Below are 14329 nucleotides of genomic sequence, written 5' to 3' on the forward strand. Positions count from 1 at the left end.
CACTGGTTCATATATATTCATGGGCCGTCTATTTTCTTAAATTTCAATAAAAAAATATTAATTAAAATAAGTAAAAATTTGCTTACACGATCTAGTTTCTCTTATATCTCATTAATTCGACTATAAGTCGAGTAACTGCGTTTACTGCTACACTTATAGCACATGATGTCGCCATGTTTATGGATTTATAGTCCGGTGGCCGACTGCATGAAACCCTACCTGATAAAAAAATAGAAAAATCCTACTCTGTAGGGGTAGCTGACTTTTAGCAGCTTCAACTGCTCTTGGACAGCCGTGGCTTAACTTGGCAAATTTTGCGCAAGTGGCAAAAAAGTGGTACAAATATTCATCAAAAAACAAAAGTGGTCAGCTACATCCTGTGTTGGCTGGTTCCTGTGTCCGACCGAATTTGTGGTACCAAGTGAGCTACAATTTACCTCATCGAAAAATAGAATGTCACTTGTATGGTAGGATAGCTGCCATTGACATTTTTTTTAATGCGGACGGACTGCAAAAGCTGCCAGGCTAAGGTGTGACCGACCAAGACATACGTCAACAAATTTAATGTAGGTATTACAATCAGTTTTTTTCATTCTATTTTTCGATGAGGTAAATTGTAGCTGTCACGTTGTACCACAAATTCGGTAGGACACAGGAACCTGCCAACACAGGATGTAGCTGACCACTTTTGTTTTGCTGTCCTCAATTCTATTATACGATGGGGTTTTTTTTTGATGAATTTTTGTGCCACTATTTTGCCATTTGCGCAAAATTTGCCAAATTAAGCCGCGGCCGACCAAGAGCAGTTGATGCTACTAAAAGTCAGCTACCCCTACAGAGTAGGATTTTTCTATTTTTTTATCAGGTAGGGTTTCATGCAGTTGGCCACCGGACTATATTGAAACGACAACATGGCTGACTTGTGCTGTTAATGTAGTGCAAAACTCTTTAAAAGTACTCTAAGCTGAATACATTTTGAATAAAACCTGTAAATACACTTCAGCTCCTATAACAGCGGTTTGAACCCCATTACCCGAATTATGATATAAGCGCGCTGTTACAGCAGCATTGTTGCCAAATGGTTATTGGATTGCTTTTAATAAGCTTTTATAGCAACAGAGAAGAGAATTGAGTAACAGTTGTATTAAAGCGCCTTATTCAGACAATTAGCTATTCTATAGCTGTTATATGATTTTAATAGAACAATTATGCTGAATAAAAGTGATTTAGTAGCGCTAACTCAGCATTTATTAAAAGGTGGAATAAAAGTGCTAAAAGATAGTGCTATAAACGTTTATACGACATGATTATAGCACTAATTAGCGAAAATTGCTAAATAGTCGAGTTAACCGCTATTATACGATATATTGGTGTTTCAACAACCGTAACTCGGCTGTTATACGATTACAGGCTGAGTAAATCAATTCTTATACGACTATTTTGCTAGTTGGGTATGTTACTGCCCAACTAGCAAAATAGTCGTATAAGAATTGATTTACTCAGCCTGTAATCGTATAACAGCCGAGTTACGGTTGTTGAAGCACCAATATATCGTATAATAGCGGTTAACTCGACTATTTAGCAATTTTCGCTAATTAGTGCTATAATCATGTCGTATAAACGTTTATAGCACTATCTTTTAGCACTTTTATTCCACCTTTTATTAAATGCTGAGTTAGCGCTACTAAATCACTTTTATTCAGCATAATTGTTCTATTAAAATCATATAACAGCTATAGATTAGCTAATTGTCTGAATAAGGCGCTTTAATACAACTGTTACTTAACTCTCTTCTCTGTTGCTATAAAAGCCTATTAAAAGCAATCAAATAACCATTTGGCAACAATGCTGCTGTAACAGCGCGCTTATATCATAATTCGGGTAATGGGGTTCAAACCGCTGTTATAGGAGCTGAAGTGTATTTACAGGTTTTATTCAAAATGTATTCAGCTTAGAGTACTTTTAAAGAGTTTTGAACTACATTAACAGCACAAGTCAGCCATGTTGACGTTTCAATATAGCCCGGTGGCCAACTGCATGAAACTCTACCTGACAAAAAAATAGAATAATCCTACTCTGTAGGGGTAGCTGACTTTTAGTAGCATCAACTGTTCTTGGTCGGCCGCGGCTTAATTTGGAAAATTTTGCGCTAATGGCAAAATAGTGGCACAAAAATTCATAAAAAAAACCCCATCGTATAATAGAATGAAACTTGCATGGTAGGATAGCTGCCTTTGAGGACAGCAAAACAAAACTGGTCAGCTACATCCTGTGTTGGCAGGTTCTTGTGTCCGACCGAATTTGTGGTACCACGTGACAGCTACAATTTACCTCATCGAAAAATAGAATCAAAACAACTGATTGTAATACCTACATTAAATTTGTTGACATATGTCTTGGTCGGCCTCACCTTAGCCTGACAGCGTTTTCAGTCCGTCCGCATTAAAAAAAAAAGTCAATGGCAGCTATCCTACCATACAAGTGACATTCTATTTTTCGATGAGGTAAATTGTAGCTCACTTGGTACCACAAATTCGGTCGGGCACAGGAACCTGCCAACACAGGATGTAGCTGACCACTTTTGTTTTTTTGATGAATATTTGTACCACTTTTTTGCCATTTGTGCAAAATTTGCCAAGTTAAGCCACGGCCGACCAAGAGCAGTTGAAGCTGCTAAAAGTCAGCTACCCCTACAGAGTAGGATTTTTCAATTTTTTTATCAGGTAGGGTTTCATGCAGTCGGCCATCGGACTATAAATCCATAAACATGGCGACATCATGTGCTATAAGTGTAGCAGTAGACGCAGTTACTCGACTTATAGTCGAATTAATGAGATATAACAGAAACTAGATCGTGTAAGCAAATTTTTCCTAATTTTTTTTAATATTTTTTTATTGAAATTTAAGAAAATAGGCGGCCCATGAATATATATGAACCAGTGCCTTTGGTTTTATCAATAAAGTATTTTTCGCGCTGGGTTTTACTGTGTTACGTGTACTTACAGGCAGTAAAAACTTATGTACACAATCACGGTAAAAATAAATGTCATGGATGACAGCAGTAAAAAATACTTAAGTACCTTTTTGTTTTATTAGACACGTGAAGACGATTAGGTCTCAAACTTAATCAAATAATTGAAATATAATCGCTTACCTGAGATCGTTTTTAGCACATATTAGTTGAATAAAAGCATTTACTGCACTCTTACACATTTAAAATGCAGAGTAAAAGCAATCCGGCTACCTTTACGAAACATTTTTGCTGAGAAAAAGCAGTGCGGCTGCTTTTATAGAACACTTTTACCGAGTAATAGTAAATTGCTAATGTTTATAGAACAAATAGTCGAGTAAAAGCACTATCGTTGCTATTAAAACACTAGAAGTGATTTTATCCACTTTTACTCAATTCTTACAGCATCGATTTGCTTCTTATACAGCGCTTACTCGATTTGTATAACACTTTTAGTCTGTATAAGTGCGCCTTTTCGCGTTGAGTAAACGCTTACAGGACTTTTACTCGACTGTTTTTACACCGTTTATAGCACCAAAAAGCGAAAATAAAAACGTGCTCTCAACTTTTATAGCACATAGATTTGCTAGTTGGGTGGGTACTTACTTGTAAAGAAAAGACGGTTAGCAAGAGGAATTTCGCACATTAACCCGCCTGTTCCTATCTCTATCGTTTGCACATATTGCTGTCCCGCCCATGATGACAGCTGTCAATGACACTGCGATCAGGATAGCAATATAATTATGCGCGTGCGATAAAGATAGGAACAGGCAGGTCAATGTATGAAAAACCTTGTGGTAAGCGTCTTTTGTTTCTTTAATAAAAATGTTAACATCCAAGTTATGGATTTTTGCCAAGAAATGTACCTATCTATTTCATATTTTTTAAAGGTGATTGTAAATATTTATGCAATATCTGTCTACATGTAAAACAAGTGGTTGGGTTTCAGTTATTATTTGTTGAATATAAAATATAATGCCACTACTGAGCTACTCGTATCTCGTGTGCATTATTAATACAATATAACATGCAATTTCCATGCATGAAGCGCAGGTTAGCAATAACGAAATATGTAGAGCGGTTTTATTACGCTGGATAAACTCAAACATAAATTTTCATTTTGACATCTCAATTTATCCAGCCGCTTTAAGCAGCTCGTTATCTCATCATGAATATTTCAATATAGCCCTTTCAAGTGCATGCCCATAGAAGTGCAACTGAACAATGAATAAAGCGAAAGGCTTCAATATTAAAATTGGTGGGCAGAATAAAGTGCATGTGCTGTTACATAGTAAATAATTCTGGCGGGAGTCCCGGCATCCGCACTTGCAATAAAACGAACAATGCAATTTAGCTAGTGCTGCATTCACGCGATGGCTTCCCTGTAAAAGTTGGTAGTTAACCGCACTCGATACGGCCCGCCGATTACCGGGAGATATAAAATAAAACTGGTCTAACCAAATCACAATACAGCAACATATCACAGTCAGGTGCCGTTATAACCGAATGTATTGAAAAACAAAACATCTGCGCGGAAAACACATGCTCCGGCGATACTCTTTTTAGACACCCGTCCAGTGTTTTATGCGTATGAATGCGTGAAATATTATATCGACAAATTGCGAACTATGAACGAAATAAAAGCGGAGATAACAGATCCATCGAATAACTCCCTTATTCATAAACGCGCTACAAACCTCAATTAGCTACCTAATAATCGTTTGTCCTTATCTGTCATTTTGACTTATGTATTTGTAAGAAAGGGATAAAACTTAATTTAACTAAATCAGGGGTTAATCTGGTGGAACATTCGTTTTGTATGGTTGTTAGATGTCACACTAACTTCGCACAAACTTGGCAGTAAGAATGCATTACTTATACCTTTAAGAGTACGCTAAGTTTTAGCTTATTTGACGTACCACTTGGCATGAAAACTTAGCTGGACCACGCTAATCTATCACCCTGGCGCTGCATTTAGAAATCGCGTCAAGGTCAAAACTACCTAAAGATCCTAAACAATTTGTAACAAGGAGTCATAAAGAATTTGGCTACAACTGTTCAGAATTCTCTCACAAATCTATATAAATGATACCAAGTACCTAGACCTTAGAGGATATAACCAGCGGAGACGCCATGTCTATAATTTTCGGTACAAAATAGTCTGCCGTTTTTTGCGGGGGAGGGGCACATCAAATGTATACGTAACGTAAACATAGCCATGTCAGATAAACGTCAGTCCATACATGTGGTTGACATGTCGTTGACCATTGGCCGCCTATTTTCACAGAGGGGAACGCCTGTTAATGACCACTCCGTTGGTTATATTCTCTAAGACCTAGCCAGCTAGACATATGTTGCCATCAAAATGCACCTATATACCTACTCTAAAAAAGTCAATTTACTATCATTAAACATAATGCACATTTTCATTAATTAATTAGTGATGTATTAAATTTTAATTCATTAAATAGTATTTATATAATAAATATAATATCAACTATCGGAATAAACTTAATCACAAATTATTAAATTTAATTGAAATAATTTGATACCTGTAAATTATCTTTTAATTTATATCATCTGCCTGGATGTATTAACTACAGGTATTAACCTGTAGGTATTAAGCTGCCGTGTCACGCCAAACTCCGTTAACTCGAGTTACATGAGTTACGGATAACCACTCTAAATCGTCTTAAAAACCATTAAATATCTAAAAGAAAATTTTGAAAATCTTCATTATTTACTGAGAAAAGCATATGACTAACTCATGTAACTTCATTTTTTGCCGATGGCGTCAGGCACAAATCAGTTAACTTGAGTTACCTGACTGACACAACCAAAATATCACTATCGTTTCTTAAGTTACCGGAGTTAGGCATGACTGGCCGAGCGCTTGGTTTATACGACAACAATATTGGTAAAGTAATACGTGTCACGTCTGATCACGCGTAGGTCATGTAACTTGACTTACATGACTTCGTGTGACCACTATAGTATGGAAGAGTTGAAAATGCGGAACCATTTAATTCGAATAAAATGAAAACTTTTCAATTATGCGAAAAAAAAATTAAAGGGCCTATTCCTTCGAGCAACACGGAAGGGAGGCGGCATTCGCACTATTTCCCCTCTGCCGAGGTACAAGATTAGCGCGTCAATCTAATCTAGCGCGGGTAATAAAACTATAGTTGCACTTGAATTTTTCACTAGACCGAGTCCAGACGCGCGCGTGAACACTGCTGCACAAAAATGCCTGTTTGCTCGGTTTTTTGTTATAAAAAGAGGTCGGGGACATCAAATTTACAAAAAGAAAGTGTTACATTTCACATGTAATATTTTTTTTTACATATCATACGTTTAATTACATTCAAACACTATTATTATATTTTAGTCTCATGTAATTGTTGGATTTATCGATTTTGCTCGCTCAGTACAAATTGCGGATCGGTCGAGCGAAAAATCCGACTTCTCATCTCTCAGACTACAATAACATACTTCAACGAAAATGTGTTAGTGTGCGTGTTGTGACACTTGTCACTCGTCCGTACACAAAAAGAGATCAAGGTTTGCAAGATTTGTCTTTGACGTGTGTCATTTTCTATGTATTTGTGTCGTCATTACAGATTGGATTTTGTATGTAAGTGTGTGAGAAGTGCGACTGTGTGCACCTTTCCCCCCGCGAAAAATGGCAGAAAGATTTGTACGGTGAGATATCGCTTGGTCCCCTCCCTTCCGATGTGTCGGAAGCCGGTGTTGCTCGAAGGCCTATTCTGTGACCATATTTCCTACATATAGATTAGAAAAAATAAAAAAATTACGATGAACCGTCAACGATAACAGCATTTGAATCTTTAAAACTTTAAACGTAATTATCTCGAAACTCAACTTTTAAAGTTACATGAGATGCGCGATGCGCGTGACACGGCAGAAAGGAGGGTAATGTGTTTATTCATTATTTCATTATTATACTTGATTGAAACAATTTGATACCTATGTGAAAACAATGTGAAATGAAATGAATTTGACAGATCCACCAATATTATGTGACATGAAGCGGACACTGGTTACAGTAGGGACACAATTCCTCATAAAATGCCGTCCGATTTGTGGGAATAGCATATAAAATTTTCAAAGAGCTGGTGCGCGTGCACTGTCCGCGCGCCGCCGCATCACTCCTGCATAAAACATGCAAATTGCACCACTTCGCTGGTGTGCCTAAGTTCACTCGCTTTTGCACTTTTATGTAAAATTGAGGGCCATTAGTCATGTAAATAATATTAAACGTGCTCGCCGCCACAAAACCTGTTTATGTGCGCCGCAGATACAATTAGGACTTTGAGTTTAATGAATATTCTTTTATTTGTAAGGACTTTTAATTGGCGTGACATGGTAAAAAATACATTTCATTGTTGGTGTTGAATGGCACAATAGAAGTTTAATGACTGCGGATCGTCGGCTGTCGTGGATGTGCGATGAATGGCGGCCGTTCGGCGCAATACTACCTAATGAGCTTCTAAATTATCCCACGGATATCATACTTTACCTACCGAATTTCTGTTTTTAGAGATTTTATGTTATAAATACATAAACCCGTATACAACAAGCAAAAAGCACAAACACAGCTACTTAGTAGGACCATTGATATTTGAAAAGTGTACTTACATTCTTCAAATGTTGTAGAGCTCCACTAATTAAGGATTAAAGGAAATTGAGCACTAAAGATGGAGAAAATGGAGTTGAAATTTTTAATGAATTCTACGAAGAACGAGGGCAAATAAAAGACTAGTTTATTATGTACCGTAAACTGGGGTGAGTAGATTAAAAGACTAGTGGGTTATGTACCGTAAAATGGGGTGAGTAGGGGTTTCGAGGGTATTTGGGTTATGAATGGGGTGAGGAGGGATGGTAGGGGGGGTGAGATGGTATTTTTAGACCAGAGTTATCACATTTTTACTTAAATACTTTATTCTTTTGAGATGTCAAGCTATTTGTAATATTGTGTCAATTCTAGCAATTGTTCCATCTCACTCATTTCCTGTCCCCCCTAACCCCAACTACGGGGTGAGCTGAGATTTCCTACTATTTTGTGTTTATCGTGGAATCTATGAAATGAAACGACAGATTATCATTAAAAAACTAAAGTTCATACTACCGGAACACTTTTCAAGTAGGTATATAAATCAACGTGCCACATATAAAATAAAACTTTTATTGAGGTTTGAACTTCGGATTTGTCCCAACTCACCCCATTTTGCAGAAAACACAAAACCTTAAAATCACAAATTTTATAAAGTATTATTACTATTAATGAAAAACAATATTTTACAAGAACCTTTTAAATCCCAAACTTTAAGAAGATTAAGCGTGAAATTAAAGAAAGGCTTAATTCCAAGTAAAATTTTATCCCTCGAGTACAATTTCAGCTCAGACTGCAATATTAAATGGTAGATATTATTAATTAATGGGAGTTAAAACTTCGTACCTAATTTCAGTGAAAAATGAGAAGGTGACCTCCGTGGATGTTAGTAGGTAGATAAAGTTAGTGCTACCGAAGGTGCCCGAAGGCGATTAACGCGAGGTTCCCACTTCATCAATTACCGCCCCCCGCGCCCGCGACCCTCTTGCCGCCCTGTCCCAGGATCGGTAGGTATTGCAGTCGGTTACCGAGCGCGATTTGGTGATAAGTGTACTTATTCACTAGTGTAAGGCGGTTGATCATATCGTTGCCGCATCCGAAAATACAGCATTGTGATAACCACCTAGGTCGCGACGAACGGTTAAGGAATTTGAGTTCCGTGTCACTTCGTACCACGTCAGCTTATCAGTTATCACAGTGACAAAATAAATGAGATCCTAAGTGACTTTCATATTGATTGTCACTGTGACAAGTAGGTAAGTAGCTATACTTATTACTTGCTCATACTGGATAGGTATGTCGTGTCAGTCAAAGAAAGCAAGTGCGGACTACCAAGTATGATGGCTTGACATTTAGTAGGGCTCACGGCAATGCCAAAACAACGTGATGACCAGGTAAATTCATCGGCGACAGCCCGATCCACATCGTCGGCGCTTGCCTGAGTGTAAAGCTGCTTCTTTATACTGGTTAGAGTCGGAAGAATTTCGCGTGCGTTCGGGAGGTAGTTGGACCAGCACTGCTGACTCTTCCAGTGCGCAGCGACACACCTCCTAACATCTGCTTTCAGATGAAAACGTTTTATTCCTCTCCAATGATTGATCACAAACATATACGAATCAATTCGTAGGTATTAGTAATAAGTTATTATAGTCAACTACAGAACAAGCTCGGCTCGGTCAACAGGCTCGGCTGCATGAAGCTCATTTGTTTACCAACCGCCTGAGATAAGTGATATAAGTTAAAATGGTTATCAAATAAGACAGAATGAGAAATGCCGTTAAAAACTAAACGTACCTATATAGACTGTAGTAGATAAGGTTGCGGTCGGCAACCTGCGGCCCGCGGGCCGCATGCGGCTCGCGAAACTGTCACTTGCGGCCCGAGAGGCGCCTTAGCTATTTTGTATGTAATAGTGACAAACAACAATGTCTCATAAAGTCATAAATATTAACAAAGTACGGCCCGCGTCACCTCCGTTAACTACTGTGGCCCTTGGCTGCTAAAAGGTTGCCGACCGCTGAGATAAGGGAATACGTATCGTATTTTGACACTGAAAAAGAAGGATTTTTTTTGGAACATCATTTCTATTTTATCCCTTATCTACCTAATCAGAAAACGATACCAGTAAGGTATGATCGCTTTAGTATTGTATATACATATATAGCAACTTCATTGCCTGGATAATTGGCGAGATGGCGGCACCGGTAGCAAGTTCACCTGCCTTTACACAACAAAGCAATTTCACGTGAAAGCTACGACTACGGCCATGTGTAACGAACCTTGTGTGAAAATTACAAAAAGCAACATTACCTTAGCAAAATGTTATTTCTATTATTTTTATTTTAGCAAGAGTGCGCTAGATTATGTCATTGAAAAAGCTGTAAAATTTGTAATGAGCTACGGCTTTGGATCTAAACAAGGTTAGGTATTTTTCTTCTACTCCCGAGAATTGGTGCAGGCATTGGTTTTCACACATCGGACTACCTATAAGTACCAAAGGAGAAATTAGGCGTTTTATATTAACGGACGCCTGTCTTATTAAGAAAACGGTATTAACCTGGGGGGCTAGCCAAGATGACAATCGTTGATAGAAAACGGCAATCGAAACTTAAAATAAATAATGAATGGAAATAGTCACATGACTTTTCGTAGCAAGTGGCATTTTTTCTTTACGTTTGGTGTTTCTCGATGTAGGCCCCCTGGTTTCTTAATTATGTTTTCCTGCACCCAATTAGTACTGCAATAGTTGTACTGATTGGTAATTTATTTCACTGTGTTACTATGTAGTAGAAGACTACTATCCAGGCTGCATTTTAACGAGGAGCTTAAAGGATGACCCACGCCAGACCGGGCCGCGGCCGGGTCGGAGATTCCGGCGCTTCGTTTTCTATGGAAAGCACCACGTGATCACCGATCAGCCGTCATAGAAAATGACATGCCGGACGCCTCGGCCCGAGCCCGGCCCGGTCTAGCGTGAGTCATCCTTAATTTAGTCACATGCATTGGTTAACCGACTCAATAATTTTCGACTTATAAAACGTGAGTGACACTTCTTAATATAGTTCTAAAACTTCTAAATAATAGTAGCGCTGGTATTGACTGAGATATTGTGATTGGAGAGGTGGATGGCGCGGCGGGTCGCGAACTAAAGTGCGACCGTTCTCCTTTAATGGATACCGAAACCTTCCCGCTTTTACGCGAAAAATCTTTTGGAAAATAAATGAATCCATACCGTATGTAAATGGGACGCCGTCGAAAGTTTTTATTGAAAAACTTGAACTGATGAAAATGGGGCCGCGACGTTAAAGATCTCTTCGTGCCCCTTATGAAATATTTACTGAGTTCTAGCTATTCTTACAATATGCAACTCTGGTTTAGTTTTTCGTCGATTTTGTTGTTACAATATAAATATGAGTGGTAATCGACGACCAGTCTGGCCTAGTGGGTAGTGACCCTGCCTGTGAAGCCGATAGTCCTAAGTTCGAATCCCAGTAAGGGCATTTATTTGTGCGATGAGCACAGATATTTGTTCCTGAGTCATGGGTGTTTTCTATATATCTAAGTATGTATTTATCGACGATCGTATATAGAGAAAGAGGTTAATCGACGAATCCGACTCGGTTGGGCAGCGTTTGGGAAGCTACGGCACATCTTTTTGTCCAATTTTCGGCAGTGTCTCAAGACGAAAGTCTTCGACCAGTGTGTGTTGCCAGTGATGACATATGGAACTGAAACGTGGCCGCTTACTGTGTGCCTCATAAGAAGGCTCAAAGTCACCCAAAGGGCAATGGAGAGGGCTATGCTTGGAGTCTCTCTGCGTGATCGCATCAGAAATGAGGCCATCCGCAGCAGAACCAAAGTAACCGATATAGCCCTCCGAATCGCTAAACTTAAGTGGCAGTGGGCGGGGCACATTGCCCGTAGAACCGATGGCCGTTGGGGCGGAAAGGTTCTCGAGTGGCGACCACGTACCGGAAGGCGCAACGTGGGTAGAAGGTCGCGGGAGTCCGCTGGATGCGGGTGGCGTAAGACCGGTCATTGTGGCACTCTTTGGGGGAGGCCTATGTCCAGCAGTGGACGTCCTCTGGCTGATATGATGATGATGATGATGTATTTATCTATATAAGTATGTACAGTTGACGTCAAAGATATGTTTACATTTTTCGCCTTATTATAAGGAAGTAAGGTGCAAAAGTGTAAACATATCTTTGACGTCGACTGTACATCGCCTAGCCCCTATAGTACCTTTGCTTATTTTGGGGCTAGGTTGACCTGTGTAAGATGTCCCCTAATATTTATTTATTTATTTATTTATTCAGATAGAGGAGCTTGTTGAATACGTCTGATATTGACATTGTTATGATACGTCTGTGGCACGACTCGCAATGCATTGTATTAATGACGAACCTCAACAGATTTCTAAACCTGAATGCGGCTTAGGTTTATATACAGTCAGCTACAGCATATGAAACAACGCACCAAAAGTATATATAACGTTCAAAGGTATGTATCTGAAATAATTTAATTGTTCTACGAGTATATATAGTCGCACCAAACAAAGTCTGCAGCGGATTTGATAGCCCACGCAGTGTAAGTGATATGTAAACGTCATAATTTCATAGAAGTTTGACGTTTAAAATGACACTTGCACTGCGTGGGCTATCAAAATCGCTGCAGACTTTTACGGTCTGGCTATTATACTAGAGATGCAACGGATAGTTGTTTGGCTGGATACCGGATACCGCGCGGATATTCGGACTGACCATTGGCCGAATATTCAGCCGGCGAAACTATATCTTCATTTCGGTTTTTCAGGTGCGCATTGTGCAGGTTTGACCTGTTTCCTAGTGAACGTTCGCGCGCGCGCGGCGCGCGTTTCTAGGTTCGAAATGAGTGCGCGTGCGAGTCAGTTGAATGTTTACATTGTTTTGAAATAATAAACTAGTACGGTTATGACCGTGTGTTTCTTAAATCCAAATTGTTTACCTCGAAATCAAGCAATGTTACTATCCGGTCGGATAGTAGGTCACTATCCGGTATCCGGCCGGATAGTAGGTCACTATCCGGTATCTGGCTGGTTTATTATATTAATAGCCGAATAGGCCGGATATTAAATTAATAGCCGAATAGGCCGGATACCGGATAGGAACCGAATATCCGGTGCATCTAGAGAGATGATATGTCTAGAGAGAGCTCTAGACATATCACTTTTTGTTAAGATATTTTTGACGAGTTGTCTGATACCCTACTTTTGATGCTGACTGTACTAGTGCGCATTATTACAACAGTAGCCATTAGACCCTTGTAGCTAATGAATACGATAATACCTACCGCTTCGAGAATAACCTGCTAGTTGCAGTGTAAGTGCGTCTCCCATCAGCGCCTAGCTAATTAACTGTTTGACCGCCAAGCCCCACTCTTAGTCCTAAAAAATACACCCCACCATTTTTTGACTCGGTAGTCCCGGTTCTCAAATAATGTGCCCAAGATGCCACGCGTATATCCTAACCATTGAAATTCCTACAATTTTGTTGTTAAGCTATTGGGAGAATAAGTTTTTGGCAAAAATTTCATTTTTGGTACAAGCTTTTATCGCCGACTGTACTTTTCTTACGACAGGCAACTAATACTCAACGAGACAATTCTAAAAACCCCTAACACAATTAGGTTGATGCGTTGTTTCATCACAGAGTTCCTTATGACCGCCTCCTGTCTCCATCATCAGATCAGCTCGATGGTACCATAATATTGCATTGTCATCCGATTTATACATGCATGCAAAATGCAGATCAATCGGAAACCGGGAAGTGGATCAAATTTAACTTGCAAGATTTGATTACAGACAGACAACGGTCAGGTGAAACTAAATAAAAGCTTGTAAAAAAGCTTGTAAAAAATGTAATTGATTTAAAATCAAAGAAGAAGATATAAGCACTAGAGCAATAGGTAGGTATAAATTAAATAGTAGATAGATAAAAATATTTGAAATGTTGAGGTTGGAGGCGACTGCAACAACGTTCGTTCGGTTCGTAATCGTTCGGTTTCAGACAGCATTCCTGCTGCTGTATTGCAGCGCGACGCGACATTGCTGCTGCAAATGTCGATATCGATGTTTCTGCCCGGATTTTTGACATTTACGGCAACAATGCAGTCGGCAATCATGACTGGCGATGCACATCATACCGCAGCTCGCACGCAGATTGTCCGTGAAAGGGTTAATATAACTTAACACGAAGTTATGGCGAGAGGACGTTAGGTTATAACTTATAATTAAGTTATTAAGATTAAAGGCCGGTGGAGAACTCTTGGACAGGCCGCCGCAGAGGTTAAGTAATAGATAAAGCTAACCCAACTGCCTTAATCACGGTCAGCTCAAAGCGGGGCTTATTGACAAGTTCGCAGGCAACCTAATAATTAGATTAGTTGTTATTAGTGCTCTTGTACATTTACCCGTTACACGCTTACCTACTTTAACATTAAATAAACATGCGCCGGTGTAGGTACGTCTACGTATTAACACATTCAACACCAAGAACCCGACTGTCGGGTACACTGTTCGTAGCGACTACGCGCTACATACGACGAAACCGTGGCTACGCGCTACGAGCGTAACCCGTAGCACTTAGTGGTATTGAATGTGTTAAGTATAGTACCTACCTACCTGTAATCTTGGTTTGTTTAATTAG

At 39.3% G+C, this 14329-nt stretch overlaps 1 protein-coding gene across 1 annotated transcript in view; it reads left to right on the top strand.

Annotated features, from left to right (window-relative positions):
* LOC134806871 (alpha-tocopherol transfer protein-like) overlaps nucleotides 1-8617 on the top strand; it is a 28662-nt gene extending 20045 nt beyond the window's left edge. The window contains exon 7 of the mRNA XM_063780282.1: nucleotides 8500-8617. Coding sequence (XP_063636352.1) covers nucleotides 8500-8540 — 41 coding nt within the window. The 3' untranslated portion in view covers nucleotides 8541-8617. The remainder of the gene's footprint in view (nucleotides 1-8499) is intronic.
* The last annotated feature ends 5712 nt before the right edge of the window (nucleotides 8618-14329 follow it).

This window comes from Cydia splendana, chromosome 3, assembly GCF_910591565.1.
Source record: "Cydia splendana chromosome 3, ilCydSple1.2, whole genome shotgun sequence".
Classification (NCBI taxonomy): Eukaryota; Metazoa; Arthropoda; class Insecta; order Lepidoptera; family Tortricidae; genus Cydia; species Cydia splendana.